Here is a 21788-nt window from a genome sequence, read left to right as displayed (position 1 = left end):
GTTTCAAATCTCATTATTCACCAAATGACACTATATAACAACTATTTACATCTCATTTACAGTATATTAGGTATTATAAGTAATCCTGAGATGATTTAGAGCATATGGGAGGGCTTGCATAGGTTATACACAGTACTGCACCATTTTCTATGGGACTTGAGCATCTTTGGATTCTTCCTAATTGAGGAGGGTCTTGGAACCAATGCCCCATGGAAATCGAGGGAGAACTGCATTCGTGTTTCTGTATTGGGGGTTGGCTATAGAAATTAAAGTGAGAGAAGAAGGGGAACAGGGAGAGACAAAGTTTTGAAATTCAGATTTCCCTAATCATAGAATTATTCGTAATTTAGTGGGAACAGATGCAGCCTAAACAGGAGTTTGAAATTGTTAGGGAAGACAAAATTAAATATATTTGAAAAGACCTAATTTCTTATTTTTTATGTTATCCTGGAAGGTTTTTTTTTAAAACTTTTCTTTTAAAAGGAATAATAGGCCCCAAGCCTACTTACTCCCTTACCAAAACATCCCCAAATAATAAATACCTTTGGTATTGGTTATGGGAAAAAGTATGCTTCTTAGAGGCGTATCTCAACAACTCCTTTTATTCCTGCAACTTTCGGTAACAATATATATTTTATATATTTTTTTCAGTCAATAACAGCATGATCATGGTGAGTATTTAGGTGGCCCAAAGGGTGGAAACTGCTCTTTGGGGTAATTTAAAACTAGGCAACATTTTGAAAGATCAAGAGCATTTTCTTTCACTCTATATTCCATGCATTTTATTTTTCTTTTATTTTTTAATCCATTGCATTTTCAATTGGCTAAGATAGTTTCTATTTTTCATTCAGAAACTGTTGAAAAGCATGTCAGATTTGCATTTCAACAAGGGTGGCAGTCATTATCCATGCATATCACTTTCAATAAAAGTTGGAAAATTAAAAATATTTATTTTGATAAAATACACAGTCTTTTTTTAAAAAAAATATTTATTTTATAATTGGACACAATACCTTTATTTCACTCATTTATTTTTTTACCTGGTGCTTGCCAGACAAGTGCTCTATCAATGAGCCACAATCCCAGCCCCGCCCCCATGTCTATTATTATTTAAAAAATACATTCATTTACATGTTAATGAAATTATCTCAAGAATTAAAATCTTCTCAAATGTACTTAATTTTTATTACCATACCAATCCAAATATTTGTGAGCACACTTTGTATTTAACACTGAGCTCAACATTAGCAATTTAAAGTAAAAAAAATACAGGCCTGCCTCTTCCGTTTCCTGGGGGAGATGACAGATAAAGCAACATGTACTAGAGTTTGATACAGGACAGACAATGGACATCTAAGGAGGTATTTCTATTCAAAAAGTAAATGGTGACATTTTAAACTTTTTAAACATTTTTAACTTTTTGAGGGATGGAATGAGGGGAAAAGTTCAGAGAAAACCAAAGGTAACATGTTGAATGGACAACTAGAATTCTATCAACACCCTACAACTTATTTTTGTGTTAACAACCTCCCGAACCAGGGTTGGAGATTTACCAAAATCAGAAGTCTCTACCTGTTAAGCATTTAGTTTTACAACAATCTTGATTAAATTTTTTTTTCCACCTAAGGTCTTTCGGCTTCCTTTGTTTTTAACCCCCGCACAAGAAGTATATTCTCAGTAGTAAGGACTGTTTAGAAGGAGGTAGTGTCAGGGAAGCAAATTCCAGTGAATTGCTCCCAATAAAAACTAAAGTTGCTCTAAGTACATGTATGAAGACACGAAATCTACCTTTCGTACAACCGAGATATGAAAAATTGTGCTATATATGTGTAATATGAACTGAAATGTATTCTGCTGTCATATATAACAAATTAGAATAAATTAAAAAAAAAACTGAAGTTGCTTTTGTAGAACTATGCTCAGAACCATAAAGTATATGTTTAGAATTTCAGGTGACATTTTTACTTTTCTAGCCCTAACAGGCATTCTTCATTTACTATTTCACCTGTGTTGCCACCATGACCAGGTCACCTTGCCTTTTAGGTCAAAGCTGTAGGGCCACAGCTTGGACAAAAAAGCCATCACTGCTTGACATAAGCTCCACCTGTTGAGGTCAGTCGGTTTACTGAACTAGCCGGCTCCAGGTACCTCCCTCCAGGTACTTATGGATTGCAACCACTCCCTTTATAGAGAAGAGCCTACCCTGAAGGAGCTAAGGCAGTTAGCTGCAAACATCTGCACCATCTGCTGGCTGCCTCGCCCCTGCCCGTCGAAGGGTGAGGGGACCGCATGGCTGCCATAACTGCATTGCACAAAAGGCAACACCTATCGCTGGGAGCCACCGCCTTTGGTGGGGCCTGGGAGCTTCCGGCGTTGGGGTATTCTCTGAAAGGGCGAGGGCAGCGCCCGCCGGGGGCAAGCCCAGGTGAGGCCACCGGGAGCAGGGCTCCGACACGAGCAAAGGAAGAAAGCCTGACTCATGTCGTGGCAGCGGCGGGGCTCCTGGGAACTAAAACTCGTGATGCTGTTGCTGCGGAGAAAAGCCTCATTAGCCATTCCGCAGGCGGGGGACACCACCCAGGGCGCGCATAGTCGAGACCCGCGCTCTGGCAGCCTCGGCGGGCCCCTCCCGCCGCGCCCCCTCCTCGGCCCGCGGGTCGCGCGCGCCGGCCGCGTGTAAGAAAAGAGCGGACACACCTAACCTGAGCGCGCGGCCGCGGCCCCGCACCCTGCCCCACCAGGCAGAATCACAAGGTGCGACCCGGATCCGCTCCCTCGGTGAAGTTCCCCTCCCCCACCGCCCCCGGCGTCGGCGCCTCCGCTAGCCTTCGGCAATTTCCGTGAAAAGATCCAGCGCTCGGCAGGGTCCGAAGACCCGCCGCCTCCTTCCCTGCCGGACCCGGCTTTATGTCTGCGGCGCCGGAGCGCATGCGCAGACGCCATCTTCCCTTCGTCTCCTCCGCCTGTCCCCTCCCCCCTTCGCCGCCGCTGCCGCCGCCGCCGCCTCTTCGCCGGCGGTCGCCCCTCCTCCTCCTGCGCTCGGGCGCTGGTCCCTCCTCTCCCGAAGCCGCGAGAGGCTGGGGGATACGGTGGAGCTGGAGAAGAGCACTAGTAACAACCACCACAGCCCCCACCCCGCCGGACACCCTCCCTCGGCACCCACCCACTCCCCCGCCCCGTGTGCCGACACCGACCAACCCCACCTCTCGTTCCTTTGAACGGCGTCGGCTGCAGTCGCTGCACCAGCCCGTCTGGCCACCAACGCCGCCGAGAAAGGAGCCGCCGCCGCCGCCCGCGGCCCCCTCCCGTTCGGCCGCGGGAGCAGCAGGGTGACGAGCCGGCCGCGGAGAAGAGGACGAGAGAGGCTCGCACCGTCCGCTCCCGCGCACGTCCCGCCGCCCTCCGGGGAGGCTCGGGCGCCGGCCCCTTCCTCCCCGAGGACGAGTGCCGAGCCGAGGCGCCTGCCCTGAGGGAGGAAAATGTTCGGGCTCCATGGCTGCCAGTGATGGAGCGGTCCCTGGGCTCTCGCTGCCACCGCCGTCGCTGCGCCCCGGCCGTGCTCCGCGAGGACCCGGCGTCTCTGCGCGCCCGCCAGCGCCTCGTTGCTGGGCTCTCCGTACCGGGCGTCCCGCCGCCGCCCCACTCACAGCCGCGCCGCTCCGGCCCCAGCCGCGGCCAGCGTTTTCTCCCGGAGCAGCCGCCGCGAGCCCAGGGGGTTTGAAAGGGTCCGCGGGGCGCGGGGGGAGGGCTGAGCGGGGCCGGCCGGGCCTGAGAGGGAGGTTTGAGCGACACTGAGCTCGGGGCTCGCCGGCGGCAGCGGCGCCGGGGGTGGCGAGAGCAAGGCGACACTCGCTCCGCTCTGCCTTCGTGCAGTGTGACCGGGAGGGCTTTGCAGCGGCCGCCGCCGCGGCGGGAGGAGGGGGCTGAGGTGGCTTCGGAGTTGGCCAAAGAAGGTGGGCATTTCTCGCTTTTCTCCCCCCGCTCTCCCCTCCCCTCCCGGGCTCCCCCTCCCTCCTGCCCCGCACCCACGTGAAGCGGAATATAAAGGGGGGTGTGAGACTAGAGGGGAGAGTGAATGGCGGAGGACTGAAGGGGGCCCCCCTTCGGGTCCCCGGCCGCCCTGTTCACCCTCGTTCATCCTCCCTTCCCGAAGCTCGCCCTCGGAGGCAGGAGCGGCCGGCGCTTTCGGCTGCGGAGGAGGAGGAGAAGGAGGAATCGCGCCCGGAGGAGCGTCAGGTCCCGTTTTCTTCTCCGGCGTTTTGAATACAAAGATTACGGTGCAGAAGGAAATTGCACTCGCCTCCTCCGCCCCCCGGTACCCAACACAATGCACCAGCCGCCTGAGTCCACCGCCGCGGCGGCCGCCGCTGCAGACATTAGTGCTAGGAAGATGGCGCACCCGGCAATGTTCCCTCGAAGGGGCAGCGGTAGTGGCAGCGCCTCTGCTCTCAATGCAGCAGGTACCAGCGTTGGTAGTGCTGCCACCACTTCTGAGGATTTTCCGCCTCCGTCGCTGCTCCAGCCGCCGCCTCCTGCAGCATCTTCCACGTCGGGACCACAGCCTCCGCCTCCACAAAGCCTGAACCTCCTTTCTCAGGCTCAGCTGCAGGCACAGCCTCTTGCTCCAGGCGGAACTCAGATGAAAAAGAAAAGTGGCTTCCAGATAACTAGCGTTACTCCAGCTCAGATCTCTGCCAGTATCAGCTCTAACAACAGTATAGCAGAGGACACTGAGAGCTATGACGATCTGGATGAATCGCACACGGAAGATCTCTCTTCTTCCGAAATCCTTGATGTGTCACTTTCCAGGGCTACTGACTTAGGGGAGCCAGAACGCAGCTCCTCAGAAGAGACTCTGAATAACTTCCAGGAAGCTGAGACACCTGGGGCAGTCTCTCCCAACCAGCCCCACCTTCCCCAGCCTCATTTGCCTCACCTTCCACAACAGAATGTTGTGATCAATGGGAATGCTCATCCACACCACCTTCATCACCACCATCATATTCATCATGGGCACCACCTTCACCATGGGCACCATCATCCATCCCATGCTGCTGTGGCCAGTGCATCCATTCCTGGAGGGCCACCCTCAAGCCCAGTGTCCAGAAAACTCTCTACAACTGGAAGCTCTGATGGTGTTATGCCAGTTGCACCAGCTTCTGCTGTATCATCGAGTGGCTCACCTGCATCTGTAATGACTAATATCCGTGCACCAAGTACTACAGGCGGTATAGGTATAAATTCTGTTACTGGCGCTAGTACAATGAGTAATGTTAACATTGCTGCTGTGAGTAGTTTCAATCCTAATGTGACAAGCAGCATGCTTGGTAATGCTAATATAAGTACAAGCAGTATTCCTAGTGCTGCTAGTGTAAGTGTTGGGCCTGGTGTTTCCAGTGGTGTTAACGTGAGTATCTTGAGTGGCATGGGCAATGGTACTGTTTCTTCCTCCACTGTTGTTAACAGTGTTCCTAATGCAGCTGCAGGGATGACTGTGGGATTGGCTTCAAGTCAGCAGCAGCAACAACCAACAGTTAACACATCAAGGTTCAGAGTTGTGAAGTTAGATTCTACTTCTGAGCCTTTTAAAAAAGGTAGATGGACTTGCACTGAATTCTATGAAAAAGAAAATGCTGTACCTGCTACAGAAGGTGTGGTGGTAAATAAAGTGGTGGAGACTGTAAAACAAAACCCGACAGAAGTGACTTCTGAGAGGGAGAGCACTAGTGGGAGTTCAGTGAGCAGTAGTGTCAGCACACTGAGTCACTATACAGAGAGTGTGGGCAGTGGAGAGATGGGAGCCCCTGCTGTGGTGGTGCAGCAGCAGCAGCAACAACAACAACAACCACCACCACCACCACCACCACAACCAGCTCTTCAAGGTGTGGCCCTCCAACAGATGGATTTCAGTAGCACTGGTCCACAGAGTATTTCAGCAGTCAGTATACCACAGAGTATTTCTCAGTCACAGATGTCACAAGTACAGTTACAGTCTCAAGAACTGAGCTATCAACAAAAGCAGGGTCTTCAACCAGTACCTCTGCAAGCCACTATCAATGCTGCAACTGGTATCCAGCCATCATCTGTAAATGTGGTTGGTGTAACTTCAGCTTTAGGTCAGCAGCCTTCCATTTCCAGTTTGGCTCAACCCCAACTGCCATATTCTCAGACGGCTCCTCCAGTGCAAACTCCCCTTCCAGGGGCACCACCCCAACAGTTACAGTATGGACAACAACAACCAATGGTTTCTACACAAATGGCCCCAGGCCATGTTCAATCAGTGACTCAAAATCCTACTCCAGAATATGTACAGCAGCAGCCAGTTCTTCAAACAGCAATGTCCTCTGGGCAGTCCAGTTCTGCAGGAGTGGGAACAGGAGCAGCAGTGATTCCTGTGGCTCAGCCCCAGGGTATCCAACTGCCAGTCCAGTCCACAGCAGTCCAAGCACAACCTGCAGGGGCATCTGGCCAGCCTGTTGGCCAGGCTCAAACAGCAGTGTCTGCTGTACCTACTGGCACTCAAATTGCAAATATTGGTCAACAGGCAAACATACCTACTGCAGTGCAGCAGCCCTCTACCCAGGTTACACCTTCAGTTATTCAGCAAGGTGCTCCTCCATCTTCACAAGTAGTTCCACCTGCTCAAACTGGGATTATTCATCAGGGAGTTCAAACTAGTGCTTCAAGCCTTCCTCAACAATTGGTTATTGCACCCCAGAGTACCTTGTTAACTGTGCCTCCTCAGCCACAAGGAGTAGAACCAATAGCTCAAGGAGTGGTTTCACAGCAGTTGCCCGCAGTTGGTCCTTTGCCCTCTGCTAGTAGTATTTCTGTTACAAATCAGGTTAGTTCAACTGGTCTTTCTGGAATGCCTTCTGCCCCAACAAACTTGGTTCCATCACAGAATATAGCACAAGCCCCTGCTACCCAAAATGGTAATTTGGTTCAAAGTGTTAGTCAACCTCCCTTGATAGCAACTAATATAAATTTGCCTTTGGCACCACAGATACCACTAAGTTCTACTCAGTTCTCTACACAATCATTAGCTCAGGCAATTGGAAGCCAAATCGAAGATGCCAGGCGCACAGCGGAGCCCTCCTTAGTTGGCTTACCTCAGACTATCAGTGGTGACAGTGGGGGAGTGTCAGCAGTTTCAGATGGGAGTAGCAGCAGCCTAGCAGCCTCTGCTTCTCTTTTCCCGTTGAAGGTGCTACCGCTGACGACACCCCTGGTGGATGGCGAGGATGAGAGGTAAGATGCCATATTTCTGCAGATGTTCAACAAACTCGAAATTAATCTATTTGGTAGAAATATGTATGCATAAAATTAATGTAAGGTGTTATATTGTTTTCAGTTTGGGTGAAAATGCATACTCATGGTAAGTTTTATAGAGCAGGAGTGTTATGGAATGATTTCAGAGTGGATAGGAAATAGTAATATATAAATAAAATTCGTCAGAATAGTTAGGTTGAGCATGTATTCACATTAAAAATAGATTTTGGGGCACCAAGTGGTTTTTATTATTTATAAAATGCTTTTTAGAAGATTAATTATGAAAAAAAAGGCTAAATTTTGTTAACCCACATAATTATTCTTTTGAGTCACTAAAATCCTTGTGATCATCTCTTTGGTGTTACCACATTTGTTCTCCCTTACTAGGCAACCCTTTTTCAGTTCCACAGTGTGGATCTTAGACTGTGAAAGATACTGTTACCTGCTTTTCCTAGTCAGACACTGTAGGAAAGATGACCTAATCTGGGTTATATAGATTGCCCACATACTGTAATTGACCAGCTTTTGTAAACTTAATGGTCACTTTATCAGAACAGAAAAGTAATGGGAATCTTAAGTGTTTTTTTTGGAGGAGGAAGGCATATACTCTCAAAATAACTCAATTTATCTTTTATGATAGTATGCTGTACATTTTTCCTTTTGCAAGTAGATCAAGGTGGTAGCCATTTTAAAGAATAAGTCTTGCAGGATTGAATTTATACAGACATGAAAATAAGATGTTCTACTAATATCCACCTGTTCCATTACCAAAAATTAAAATGCACAAAACCTAAAATACATTATTAAACCAGCATTTTTTGATTAGATTAGAAATAACGTGCTAGTAACACGTAATAAAATTTTATCTGAAGCTCACTGGCTGGAATATTCATGAAGTCTTTCATATTTCTACAGTGCTTTAAGACCTACTTGTTTTTTTTTTTTAAAGGAATGTTCTTTTCACAAATATGTCAGTCTGTGACTAACCTTGATCCAAATATCATAAGAGTTATGAAAAGACTATTTATTTTCACTGGAATTTTGAGTAAGCATGCAAGATATTTAATTATTTTAGTATTAGTTGGAGGGTTTTGAGATTGCAATTCCATCAAACCAGTTGAAGCATTTATATTTCTATACATTTATTTGTGGGGTTCACTTTGGGACAGTCAAGCAATTAACTTAAGAAAAAGAAAAAAAGGCCCAATGTTTGAGGTTTTCTTTTTTTAGTTGTTTAAAAAAGTTGTAAAGAGATGGTTAATTGAAACAAATTAAAAATCTTATCTTTTAAGATTTTTTCTTCTAATAGTCATATAATTAAAATCTTGTTATTAACCAAATGTATTCTGCATCTTTGTACTTTAAAAGATAGGTATTTCCTTAATAGTTCTCTTATAGTTATTGTTTAATCTTCAGTTTTATCTTTATCATTCTGATTCTCATCATAATTTTAATTTAAAGATTTACCCCAATTATTAATGTTCTATAGATAAAAAGGACGTGATCTAGGCGAAGCTCCTATAGAAACAGGTATTTTGTATACATGCTAAATTTAGAGAAATGAAAGACAACCACACATTATGATTTCAAACCTGCTATAATTTTGTTAATTCCCCTTTGTGATCTCCTGCCTTGACTTTCTTGTCTTTCCCTATTGTTCATAGGGCAATAATAGGGATTTCCAAAACCTGATGTTCCACAACAAGTCAAAGGATGCTGCTTTAAACTAGTTTTTCCCCCCCTCTGGGGATACAGTCCTGGTTTAAAATATGAGCACAAAATTATTTGCTAGATGTTAACTGAGATATAGATTAATTAGGGACATATTATGTAAAAAAGTTTGGAATAGTAGAAAGAGACAAGAAGAAATGTGATGAAATATTGGCCTAAAGTAACAAGTTGTTTTCAGAATGTACTCATTTTGAATTTACTATGTATTTGAACTTTTGTTAGTTTATCTAAGTTGAGTCATCAAAACTGGAAAACTTGTTTCAAAGATATCCTTCAAATTCTATAAAATCAGTGTTTCACCTTTAAAAACCTATAAGGTCAGACAGGATTTTATAAAAGTGTGTGTGTGTGTGTGTGTGTGTGTGTGTGTGTGTGTGTATGTGTGCATGTGTATGCATATGCCTTTTTTATTATGTCATTCCAGATAATTTTTTTATTGCTATAGTTTGGAAAAACATGTGTTATTTTATTTAAAATTGTCCTGGGAAGAGGATTTGTGTCACTTGCGTGTTTTAGCTTTGTCACCTTTAGTCAGTCATGGGAAAAAGGGTACATTATCATTTTAGTATTATAATGCTAATTATAAATTTTTGGTAGTAGAACAAATGAGAGTGGTTATTCTCTAATCATCTTTTGTAATAATATCCTAACATTTAGATGTTAAAATGTTCAGTAGACATGTGGAAAGTGTTTTTAGTTGGCTACTGTAAGATTTTAGAAAAATCAATCAAGGCATTAAGATTATGTATCTTTCTTTCAAAACATCTTTCTTTTTTTTTTTTTGTACTGGGGATTGAATGCAGGGTCATTCTACCACTGAACTATATCCCTGTCCCTTTTTATTTTTTATTTTGAGACAGGATCTCACTAAGTTGTTGAGGCTGGCCTCAGACTTGGGATCCTCCTGCCTCAGACTCCCCAAGTCACTGGGATTACACGCTTGTAGGAATGCCTGATCTTCAAAAAGTCACTCTCATTGCAAAGATCTTGACCTCTCTTAGCTTTTAATGTGAACCATTCTCTTTACAAGAATGGGAAAATGTAGTTATTTCGCTCTGATATATAGTGTTTTGTGATTTGTTATATAGCCTCTTATGTGAAATTGGTCAAACTACTGTTCACCCTTCAAGATTCAGCTCAGATCTATTTTCTCTGAAGGATTCTTTCCCCAGGAGATGTTGTTTCCTTAGCACTTTTTAATGTTCCTCTATTTAAGCCCTGTATACATTCGATTATAATTGTTTACCAGTCTTTCCCATAAGAGTAGTTCCTTAAGGGCAGGTACTAAATATTTCTTGAACAAATTAATGAGCAGACCTTTCTCTGCTTTTCCAATCGTGATATAAAGTTTATATTGTCATCTTAAGCACACTGTTAGAGATGTAGGTGCATAATAATTTATGCAGAATGGATTAAAATAAATAAAATGACTCCCTAACTTTTTCATTGTTCCTTGAGGTGAATTGATGTATATTTTCTAAATACAGTACTCAATTTATAGTAGGTCTTTAAATATTTATTAAAAAGGAATGAATCTTTTCTTACCTAAAATATGTATTTTGCCTACATAGCATCAGTTAAAACCCTTTGTTTAAAGTTTTTTTTAAAAGATATATATGTGCAGTTGAAACAAATAGTTTACGTGGTTATCCAAAATAAATAAATGAAAGAGCTTCTGCTCGCTTACTTCCCCAATTTCCTTTCCTAGAAGCACTTTTACCTCTTTTAGATTACCTCCTACTCTCTATGCTTGTGCTTGTTTAGGAGCATGGTTAGGAGCATGGAGACTCCAGAATTAGACCTTCTAGGTTTGATCCTTCCCCTGTCATTGACTAGTTTTATATAACTTTGGGTCTCTTAAACTCTGTGTGCCTCAGTTTTCTCATTTTGTAAAGTAGTATGTCTCAGAGTTGTTATAAGAATTAAATGAATTTGGAAAACCCTTAGAATTTTTTGACTTTCAATGACCTAAATGAGTGTTTGTTAAATTAAATACTCCTTGCTTTGCTTTTGACTTTCTTACTTCTTGGATAGAAAATGAAGATATGCCCAGTTGGTAATTCTTCTTATAAATGCTGCTTCCTTCCAATATTATATCACTCTTGATTATTCAATATTCTTGTAAAAGATGACTACTTTTCTTATCCAGAAAATGTCCTGTGGTTGCTTCCCTCTTCCTACCCTATCCCCACGTATGTAGAATGTGGAAATGTTAGGGAGTTCTCCCCTCCTGAGTTTATCAGTATAATCTGTTTTCTCCAAGTTGCCCCACTCCTCCACTTTTGTATGATTTGGGCTCTACTTTGCTTCCTCAAACATCTGGTAATTCTTGGTGTGTGCAAGTGCTTAAGTGTAAGAGGACTAGAGAGGTGATGAGAAATTTTCCATGCTGCTTGTAAACTGCAGTGAAGTGGCTGGAGGCAACTGCCTCCCCCCCCCCCATTTAGTTTTTCTCTATATTTATCACTAATTCTACATTTTATTAGATGTCTTAATGTCAACATCAGGTATTGTTACCAGTTTCATCTTCCTGAGGAAGTCTTTCTCATAACCTCCATTCTGGACTGATTGCTTCCTAGGCTTGGTATACAAGTATTGTAGGATTCCCTTCACTTTCTCCTGTGTTTGATTGCTGTTCTCCAGTGACCAGTGTTGTCTTTATTCTTGATTTACTTGATGTTTTAAAATGGCTTCTGTATACTTTGACACTTGTTTAGTTCATTGGTTAGGTAAAGAATACTAGGTGGGAAAAGTATCTTATAGTTTTGTACTGTTGCTTTCTAACATCCAAACTGCTTTTGAGAAACCTAAAGCCATTTTTATTTCTCATCTATTGTATGTGACCTGTGTGTTTTCCTTTTTCCATTTTTTTCCCCTCTATCCTCATTTAATAAATTTGTGAAAACTCTTAAGACTTTGTTTCTGTTCAGAAATTTTACCATGTGGGTCTTTCATGGGTCTATGTTCATTTGTGTGGTGCTGCTGAGTATTTGATACGTGTTTTTTCAGTATGGAAACATCTTTTAGTTCTGGGACTTTTTCTTGATGAGATTTGTTGATTACTTTCCATTTTTCTTTCTTCCATTTTCTTAAACTTATTCAGTGGGCCTTCTTGACTGGTTTTCAAATTTTCTGTCTTGCTCTCTTTCTATTGAGTTCTCATTTTTCTTATTATATATTTAATTTCCAAGAGCTTTTTTGTTGTTGTTGGTATTTGTTTATTTTTGTGTATTGTTCTGGTTTGATAAGGATAGTAACTTTTTCTTAGCTCTCTGAGTATATAAATATTAGTGCTCTTTTTGTTTTGTTTTTAGTTTTCTGTGTGGTCTGTTTTCTCCAGAGTTTGTTTTTCTTTTTTACTTTGATCTTTATCTTTGGATAGCTGGTAACTGTGTGTAAGAGTAAAGAATTAAAATACTGGTTGGAAATTCTTAGGCTTAGCGAGGCTTGTCAATTGTTGGTTTCACTCTATGGTAACCTGGCTGGGCCATTTGGTTGAGGGATTCCTGATATCATGCATGTATTTCCTTCTAATTGATTAGATGGTTATAAGAAGACTTTCCTGATCTTGCTTGGAAATGAAGGCCTGTCTTCAAGCATTTTTGGTGGTAGTGGAGGGAGTGGTTTAAGGAGAAATGGAGTAAAAATTCTTAGGGAGTCTTAGCATCGCAAAATACATTTCTTCACTTAACCTTGTTTTCAGTATATTCTCCTACCTTTGCCAGGTTTTCTTGGTCCTGAGATCTTGTGTTTTATTTTCTTTAGATAACATACTTTGGGTTTTTTGTTTGTTTGTTTGTTTGTTTTGAGTTGGGAGAAAAAGTTGCTATCTGTGGGGTTGGTTACAATTTCCTTATTTTAGGACCCTTTCCCCTACCCACATCCTGTTTCCTATGAATGTGGTACTGCTAATTCCTGAGCCTTTGGGGGATTTTGCAGTATAAATTGGGTTTGTTCTTGGTTTTCTCCACTGTTTGCTGAAGATTTCATTTTCTAGTGTTTGCTAAGTCATTTGTCACTCAACCATCTGTTTTCCAGCTTCTAAATTTTTGTTGCTCTTGTTCCCCACCCCTTTAAAAACTCCTTTTCTGTTTTAATTGAGCTTTTGGGGGGAAATGGTGGGAAAAACAAAAAAAGGAGATGTATGTTTACTATTGTTACACATCTGTTTCAGTGGTAGAATGTTGTGCTATTAAATGTAAATAATGATCTAATCTTAATAAAGCTATTGTTCTAATATGTGATCTATAATGAGTAATATACATGAATTTTAACAGTGGAATTGCTTAGCTAAATCCATCATTAATAAGGATAGTGCATAACTCAGTATTCTATTCATAGATGATTAACAATGTTAGATTCAGTAAATGTTACACTGAAACACTCAGCCTTGTAAATTAAGTTTTTTTTCTTATTTTACTAGTGAATAATGAAATTTACTGAGTGTATTAGAGAGGCCAAGTGAGTTGTCTGAGGTTGAATATATACCAATAAAGCTGAGCTAAGGTTCAAAGCCATCTTTCCAATTCAGAATTTTGTGCCATTTCTACTACTACTACTACTAAAGCCAGCAAGAAGGCTGTTGACCATAAATAATATTAGAGTGGTTGAACTTGAAAAAAAGAGCAGGCTTGATTGCTTTAATATAAATGATGGAGTTGTCATGGGACATTGTTTTCCTATAAACCCTTGTTCAGAAAATAAGTGGGTGGATAAAGTTATCACAGTGGAGTGCCTGCAGCAGTCAAATGTCAAGTTAATTTGGACATGTTATTTTGAAATTTGTATGAAAATTGTCCTTTTAGGAAAATCATTTAAATTTTCTAGTAATGTAAATTCATTGTTTTAAAACATTGGCTTCAGACTCTCAAAACAAGTAGATGTTGTTTATTGTTTAGAGAGTTTAAAAATATGAAACTACAAAGCATAACCTGTTCTGATGCTGCAGTATCAGAACCCTGGTGGTTAGTTTTTTGCTGTGTTACTGTTGTTAAGCTTGTATATGTCATGGTATAATATGTTTTATGGTTAATTAAAACAGTATATGAGAGGAAATATTAAAAGCATCTTTACACTATTTGAAAAGGTTAATTTGTATTGAGTTTGAGAGTCTAGATTGAGTAGTTTCCCAGTCTCACAAGTGCTTGAATGCCTTCCTCCTCACCATTTCTTCTTTACCTTTCTTTTTGACCAAGAATTCTTACTTGTTTTTTTTTTTTTTTTAGTGGCGTCATTAGGCATAATTGGCTTTAGTTCCTTCTTGAAAATTCTTTCACTTTCTGTAATAACCTTCTTTGTTTTTTCCCCACCTTTCTGGCCACTTCTCTTTAGTCTCTTTCAGCTTCTTCTCTCTCAGAAACTAATAGTTTCTTTGAATGTCTGAGTCCTCTTCCCATATACTATCTTTTCCCTGTTCCCAAAGCTTTAAAGAGGCTCTCAATACTGTGAATGCTAGAGCCTTTTCTTCTTACCTTTGGATTTACATAATCATCTATCTTTTAAACATCTCCACATTCTCCTCAGCCTCTCACTCTCAACAGGTAGTAAATTTATCCCTTAATTACCTAACCCATCATGTATTTTGCTTTAGTCTTTATTTTTCTCTCTCTCCCTCTCTCTCTTTCCATTTTATTTTGAGGGACTTGTGTTGTTCAGTCTGGCCCCTTCTTGCCTCAGCCTTAAGTGTAGCTGGGATTACAGTCATGCGCTGACACCCTGGGCTAGTTGTCTTTATTTTGAAAATCTGATTTCACTTTAGAAACCCGAGAGTCATTCTTCATAACCTCTTTACATCAACTTCCATAGTCTTACCATTTCTTCAAATCCATCCCTACTGCCACAACTCTAGTCTGAGGTAACAGTAGCTCTCACTTAAAAGTAATGTGTGTGCAAATGCGTGTAATAGCTTCTTCATCGAGTCAGCTGCATACATTTTGCCTTTTTCTAATATAATTAGATTAGAATTGTTATAGTAATATAGTATGCTGCTGTCAGAATGATAGAATGAAATATATTTTTAATTGGGAGATTGAGCCTAGGGGTTCTTTACCACTGAGCTATCCTCAGCCTTTTTTTTTTTTCTCTCCCACATTTTTGAGAAAGTATCTTGCTAAGTTGCCTAGACTGACCTTGAACTTGTGATTCTTCTGAGTCACTAGTGTAGGTGTGTGCCACCACAGCTGGCTGAAAATGATAGGCGTAGAGTGGAAATCTCTTCCATGTAACTCACTTGCTCAAGTCCCCTTGAAGGCTTGCCATTTGTTTCAAAGTAATTACTTTCTATTTCTGTTTATTCCTGTTCTCATATTGTACCATTTTTCTCCATTCTACAGTCCAGTTGCTCTTGACCTTTTTTCAGAAAGCTGCTCACCTTGACTCTTCCTAGATCTTTATACATGCTGTTCATTAGCCAGGACATTCCCCTATGCCATCTCCCTTCCATTCCTGTTTAAAGCTTAACTATCACTTTTTGAGAAGACTCAGGATATAGTAATTCAAACTTAGGTTCACATTAAAGGTTCCTTATTCTTTTCCTTTTTAATGCTATTACTATTTGTAATGGTAATATTTGTAGTTTTTTTTTTGATATCTGATTATTTTCAGCTTCATGAATTAGGATGTTTGCTTTGCTACTACAGGCCCAAAACCTATGCCAGTGCTTAATATATAGTAGATACTTGGCAAAACTTGGATTAATAAAGAAAATAATTGTTACTATTGTCATAAGAAAATCAGGGGAAACATCCAACAAAAAGAAAAGCAAGGGAAACATCCCTTTAAAAAGATTACCCCAATCTTTTGAAAGATAAGTTCTTTATAAATGGTCCTATAATACCATCATTTTCCCCTTTTAATAGAGATGACTGAGAATAAGTTGATTTACTTTTTGCTGTTTGTGAGCCAAAAAAAAAAATGATGCTTAGTTGGATATTTTTAATAAGAATTTTGTTTTATATTTATTTTTTATTTATTTATGCTTATGCTGATAAAATTTCTTTAACTTGAATGAAATTAGAAATTCATTTATTTATAGATTGGAATTAGTAATCTTTCTGCTTTTGACTGTAGCCATTTCACATAATGACTTTTTCATTACTGTTTATATTTATTAATATATTCTAAACATAATGATTCTTAAATATCTTAAGTACTACCTTGGGAGTCCTTTGATGCAGTTTCAGCTGTTGATAATAAAATTTATTAAAAACATAAATACTTAATCTTGTAAAATGAAACTTAAATTTTTTTTAACAGTTTAGTTAAACATTGAGTAATTGTTTAAATTTTTTGAAATCTGTTTTACTTATGGTCATTTTAGTAACTTGTTAAACTAGTAAGTTAGGTATTTTACAAAGGTATCATGAAAAAGGTGATCAGAATTACCACTAAACTTTATTGATTATCTTTGGATACTAAACTTCACTTTTAAGGTTGGAATAGTTAAAACAGAAGGGAAAATGACATTGTCTTTCGCCTATCATCAGAGGCTAGTTCTGAGTCTTGTTTGTGGACATGTTAGGATTAAATCTGGTAGCTTGGTATAAAATAGCTGATTGGGAGGTTTATTATGACTCAATTTTTTTTAAGGATTAATTTTAGATTATGGTGCGTGGTATTGGCCTAATCCATGGAACCATAGAGTAAAGGGTTCCTCTGAACTTCATGTAGTTAAGACAGATGAGATAGCTAGCATCTTGTTTTTCCAGGCTTTCTAGATTGTTTTTGTAATATCAGCTGACTACTTAGGTTGAGGAACTTTTGATGTCCTGTGTATATTCCTGTGTATTCTTTTTTGAGTGAATTATAGTTTGATTTATAAAATTGCTGATTGTTGATAAAACTTAATTCTCACCTCATCTAGTTATATGATTCCTTTAAGTCTTTTTGAGTGTATTCACAGGGTAACATAGCATACTGATTAGTTAGGTATGCTTCAGAGGTATAAACATGGTTGAAATACTATCTAGATATATATACATATGTAATTTGCTCTATTACACATGTATATTTTTAGTTCTGATAATAATAACACTAGTTTTGCATGATTTCTCTGGATTGTTTTTTAACAAAACATTTTGAAGTAGATTATGTCCTCTTGAGTCCCAGCAGTCTTTTATAGGATATTTTTGTTCAAGTTTGATAGAAGAAGAGACTCAGGTTTGTTTATTCAGTCTATAATTAAATGACAAGTTCCTACTAGGTGCTATGTGCTGTTTAACTTGTTTGTAGACTATTAACAATTTAGCAATAGTAAAAGTAGTAGGAATAGTGATAATAAAGAATAAAATGGTCAAAAATCATATTGCTTGCTATTCTCCAAATTGTTCTAAGCATTTACATATATTAACCTATTTAATTTTCAGAGCATCCTTATCGTATCATTATTATCACCATTTTATAGGTGAGGAAACTGAGGATAAAGTGATTAAGTATCTTATTCAAAGTCACATAGCTATTAAGTAGGAGCTGGGATTTAAATTCAAGCATTCTTATTCCGGAGTCTGTGCTCATAATGACTTTGCTCTTTTGTCTCTGTAGCATATGATCAGAACCAGGATGTTCTGTTTCCTTAAGTCAGTTTAAGTGCTTTGGGAAGTACTGGGAACTGAAGTGAACTTAAACTATTCTCTGTTACTAAAAAATGGTAGAATACCTGAGACTGGGTAATTTATAAAGAGAAGAGGGGGCGGTATTTGGACTCATGGGCCTGAAGTCTGGGAAGTTTAAGATCAACAACTGCATCTGGTGAGGGCCTGGTGCTGCTTCAACTCATGGTGGAAAGCAGAAGGGCAAACAGGTACAAAGGGGTAAAACAGGAGAGGCAGTTTTACTTTGTAACAACCCATTCTTGTGATAACTAACCTAGTACAGAGAGAGTTAACCCAGCCAAGGGAGAAAGGCATTAATCTTTCTTCATGATCTGATCCCATTACTCTTAGAGTTTCTGCTTCTCAACACTGTCACACTGGTCATCAGATTTCAACATGTGTTTTGGAGGGGAAAACCAAATTCAAACTGTAGCATACAGATATTTCTGAAGTCATTATATTCTCAAAATACTTGTTCTTGTAGTTCATAAGGTGATGTTAGGCTTATTTCTATACTCAAGTATATAAGCTCCACAAGAACAATGACCTTACCTGCTATGCAGTATAGCAACTATTTATATATCATTTACATTTTATTAGGTATTACAAATAAGCTAGGCATGATTTGGAGTATCCAGGAGGTGTGTGTGGGCTGAATGTAAATACTCAGGTCTTGGTATCTGCAGTAGGGTCCTACAACTCCCGGGATACTGAGGGAGTACAGCAAACAGATTGTCATTGCCAGTCTCTCCTAGGAAGGGAAAAGGGGAAGTATTATTTCTAACTATCCACTAGGAATTCCTAGGTCTACCACAAAGGAAGTAATGTAGATCTCAAATTATTTGAAATATGGAAGTATTAAATTATCATTAAAATGTGGGTGAATTAATAATTTTATTGATACTTACAGTGCCACAAAACTTTTATTCCTTTCTTCATAAGTGCCATTTTTTCACTTTGTCATTTTAAAAACGTAAGGATCTATATGTGCATATCTTAAGTTATGCAGAAAGGCATATACTTTCTAAATTTTATTTTAAAATATTTCTCTGTAAGCTGCTTTAAATATTTTAAGGAATGACTTGGGATAGAAATTCAATACATGGGAAAAGTACGACAAAGTAGGAAGTGATAAGTTAGGAGAGATACTAGTAGAGCAATATTGGGAGTCAGAGAAAGTTTGGGATCACATGCTTGAGGAGGAGACATTTGAGAGTAAAGTTTGATAGCACCGAGGATTAGTAAGTTATTGTAGTGAGAAAACAAAAAAAAAGTATAAGGAGTGTTTACAGGAAAAAATATAAGACATCATCTAAGTTAGTGGGAGATGGAATACGAAGTATAAGGCTAACTTTGAAAAGCCTATGTAGTTCTGTGGTAGGGTACTTGGTTAACATGCATGAGGCTGTGGGTTCAGTCCCTAGCAGTAGAGAGGAAAGGGAGGGAAAACAAAAGCCTTAGAGGTAAGATTGAGAGGTCTGGACTTTATTGTACATGGAATCATGGAATGGAGATTGGTTCCTTTGTTTTGTGCTATGTAATGGCCTGAGCAGTGCTGTGTTTTGGGAAAAATCGAGTTCTATATGGAATGCCTCATTTGCTTCCTTTCTGGAATGGAGAATGGGGTATGAGAAACTCAGTAAATCCTTTTTCCTCAGTCAGTGATGGACATGGAGGCACATTCACTTTGTTGAATCTGAGGTAATGGTTTGAATTGGTGACTTTGGCCTCATTAAGGAAAGTAAAGGGTAAGGAACCAGTTCACAGGCGGTAACATTGTTCTTATCCAGAGGTTAAATGCTATTAACCTAATTCGTTGGAGCACAGCTCTGGAAAATAAGGGCCTCAAAAAGTGCTTAAGGGGCTAGGGATGTAGCTTAGTGGTAGATTGCGGGCCTAGGATGTATGAGGCCCTGGGTTCAGTCCCTAGCACTGCAAAAGGAGCAGGAAAATAAAATGGCTTGAAATTGCTGTCTCAAAATAAAGCTGTGTGGAACCTCCTGCTCCTCCCCCCTGCCATTTTTTTGCATAGCATTTCTGATCCTTTTCTGAACTTTCTTTTTTCTTTTTTAACATTTGTCTTACATTTGCTAGCTTATCATCTTAGGGATAAAGATGATGGGAGGGAAAAGAAATGGAATTCTGAAATACTTTAGGTGACATCAGGAAACTAGTAGCATATATAATCATATGAAGTTAGGTGTTAGACACTTTAAGGACACTTCAAAGAGCTGTATGCTATTGAATGTTTACTAGTTGAAAGCTAGATGATGTTTGGTTTGTTCTTTCCAGGATGTATGGATATCAAGAATAAATTTCAATAATGTTAATTACTGAGCCATAGATAAGTATGAAGAAACTGTTTTAGTTGTATTTTCTTCCACAGTAGCATTTAACCATAGATGAATCCCTTCACTTGTCTGTATTGTATTTTTCCCATTCTAAATATGACAAATGCTTCACATTTTCCTAGCTTTTAGGGTAGTAAGGTTATTCCATTGAATATTTATAAATGTATATTATAAATAAAAACTAGATTTCTACCTACAGAAATTACAAAGAATATTTGTAGTAATATTCAATAGTAAAATTAGACATCCCTAATAGATGCTGTGATTTAAGTATTTATTCATTATTCATTGAGCTGAGGTCTTCCTTTGTTCCCCAGGCTGCCCTCAAACTTAACAATATTCCTGGCACAGCTTCCCATGTAGCTGGGATTACATGTGTGTGACACTGTACCCAGCTCTAATTTTAAGTAATTATTAACCACGATTTTTATTTTTAGTTAAGTTTCTGAGGAATAAATGACCTATTGTTTATTACCTGTTCTGCATAGGATTTTGTAGGTAGTTTCTGACGTAGATACTTTGTTATAATTATTTTCTTTGAAATTGCTATTTTTAGCATATTAAATCAAAAACTATATCAAGGGAAACTGATGTCTCTCATGTTTTTAATCCTTTTTAGAGAACTGGACAAACAACCCAATTTCTTCTAAGGAAGTTTTTATTTATGCTTAATATTACATTAATTTTGTTTTCTTGATTGTGTTTTCTATATAGTTTTGTTATGGTATTTTTTGACAGCTATTCTTTTTGTTGAGGAAGTAGTCCCATGTTTTAAAGGGAAAAACTGTTGCTTTTTGAAACTGGTGTTCAGCTAACTTCTAAGTTATTGTAATAAGTAAATTTATTTTAAAAAATGTGCTGCTTTGTAAGTTATCTTTTTTGCTTGATTATTATAGTGTTCTGCACTGCTCAGATGCTGATAACCCATCTACTGACTCTTTCCTTTTCCTCTTTTCAGGCTTTTTTTGAGATGAGGGAGCTATAATTTACCTACATTTTTCTTTTAGAAACAAGCAAGGTGCCATGTTTTTAGTTGTTGCTCTGGTTTTTTGTAAAATCTTGAAATAATGGTTTTGGCCGATTCCCAAGCTGTTCATCTTCACTGTGTATTATTTTCTTCCATGGGAATCCTCCAAATATCAGTTATTTTCTGAAATAACAGCGGAATGTATATTTGTACAACTGATATATTCTGTTATTAGGAATTTGATGAATTTTGAGGTTCCATGCAGGAAGGGTGGGTCCAGAATGAGAATATGGTAATGAGAATTTATAATATGCCATACTGGTTTTCTACTTTTATCTATTTCCCTGGAACTCACAATAATAAAAACCCATGATATCGAATACTGATTTTTTTTTTTAAGGAAAACATTTAATGCTTATTGAAGTTGTATAGTATTTGAATTAGCAACCAGATTGACTCCTTTCTTTTGTAAATTTATACTAAGATTAATAATAAATTCATATGGGACCTGAGAGGCCTAAGAGGGGGTGCTTCTAAGATTTCTTTTATAGTTTTAAAGTGAAGTTAAGATGATTTGGTTACATAACTACTAAGTAGAGGAACTGTATTAGTATTTCATTAGGCAGTTTGATTCTTAAGCTTGCACTTTTAATTACCTTTTGCAGATATCCCATGTCCATTGAGAAGTAGTCTTTACCCTAAGAGCATGGAGGCATTTGACCCTATAGACTTCAGTAATTCCTTGGGGTGCTATTTTATAGAGTTCTCTGGTGATTGATTTTTTAATTTCAATTATAATTTGTTTTCTTAGTACATTTTCTAGGCAGTTTATACCCCAGATGGTTAAATTTCCAAATTTATTGTTTAAGTGTAAACTTG

The 21788-nt window shown here is 39.3% G+C and overlaps 1 protein-coding gene across 15 annotated transcripts in view; it reads left to right on the top strand.

Moving 5' to 3' along the window:
• The first annotated feature begins 3505 nt into the window (after nucleotides 1-3505).
• Nucleotides 3506-21788, top strand: part of Tsc22d1 (TSC22 domain family member 1) — a 114443-nt gene continuing 96160 nt past the window's right edge. For 7 of the 15 annotated variants that reach the window (XR_013423356.1, XR_013423355.1, XR_013423354.1 and 4 more), the window contains exons 1-2: nucleotides 3506-3715; nucleotides 4154-7251. Coding sequence is in view for 9 of the 15 variants with exons in the window: in XM_078015967.1 (XP_077872093.1) it covers nucleotides 3506-3715; nucleotides 4154-7251 (3308 nt within the window). In the remaining 6 variants the exon portion in view is untranslated. Of the gene's footprint in view, nucleotides 3726-3811; nucleotides 3954-4057; nucleotides 7252-21788 lie in introns of those variants that run through there. The other 8 variants (XR_013423357.1, XM_078015970.1, XM_078015969.1 and 5 more) reach the window with 6 other exon arrangements.

The sequence above is a fragment of the Ictidomys tridecemlineatus genome, chromosome 6 (assembly GCF_052094955.1).
Source record: "Ictidomys tridecemlineatus isolate mIctTri1 chromosome 6, mIctTri1.hap1, whole genome shotgun sequence".
NCBI lineage: Eukaryota > Metazoa > Chordata > Mammalia > Rodentia > Sciuridae > Ictidomys > Ictidomys tridecemlineatus.
The sequence above is the reverse complement of the archived record's forward strand: the minus strand, read 5'-3'. Positions and strand labels throughout refer to the sequence as shown.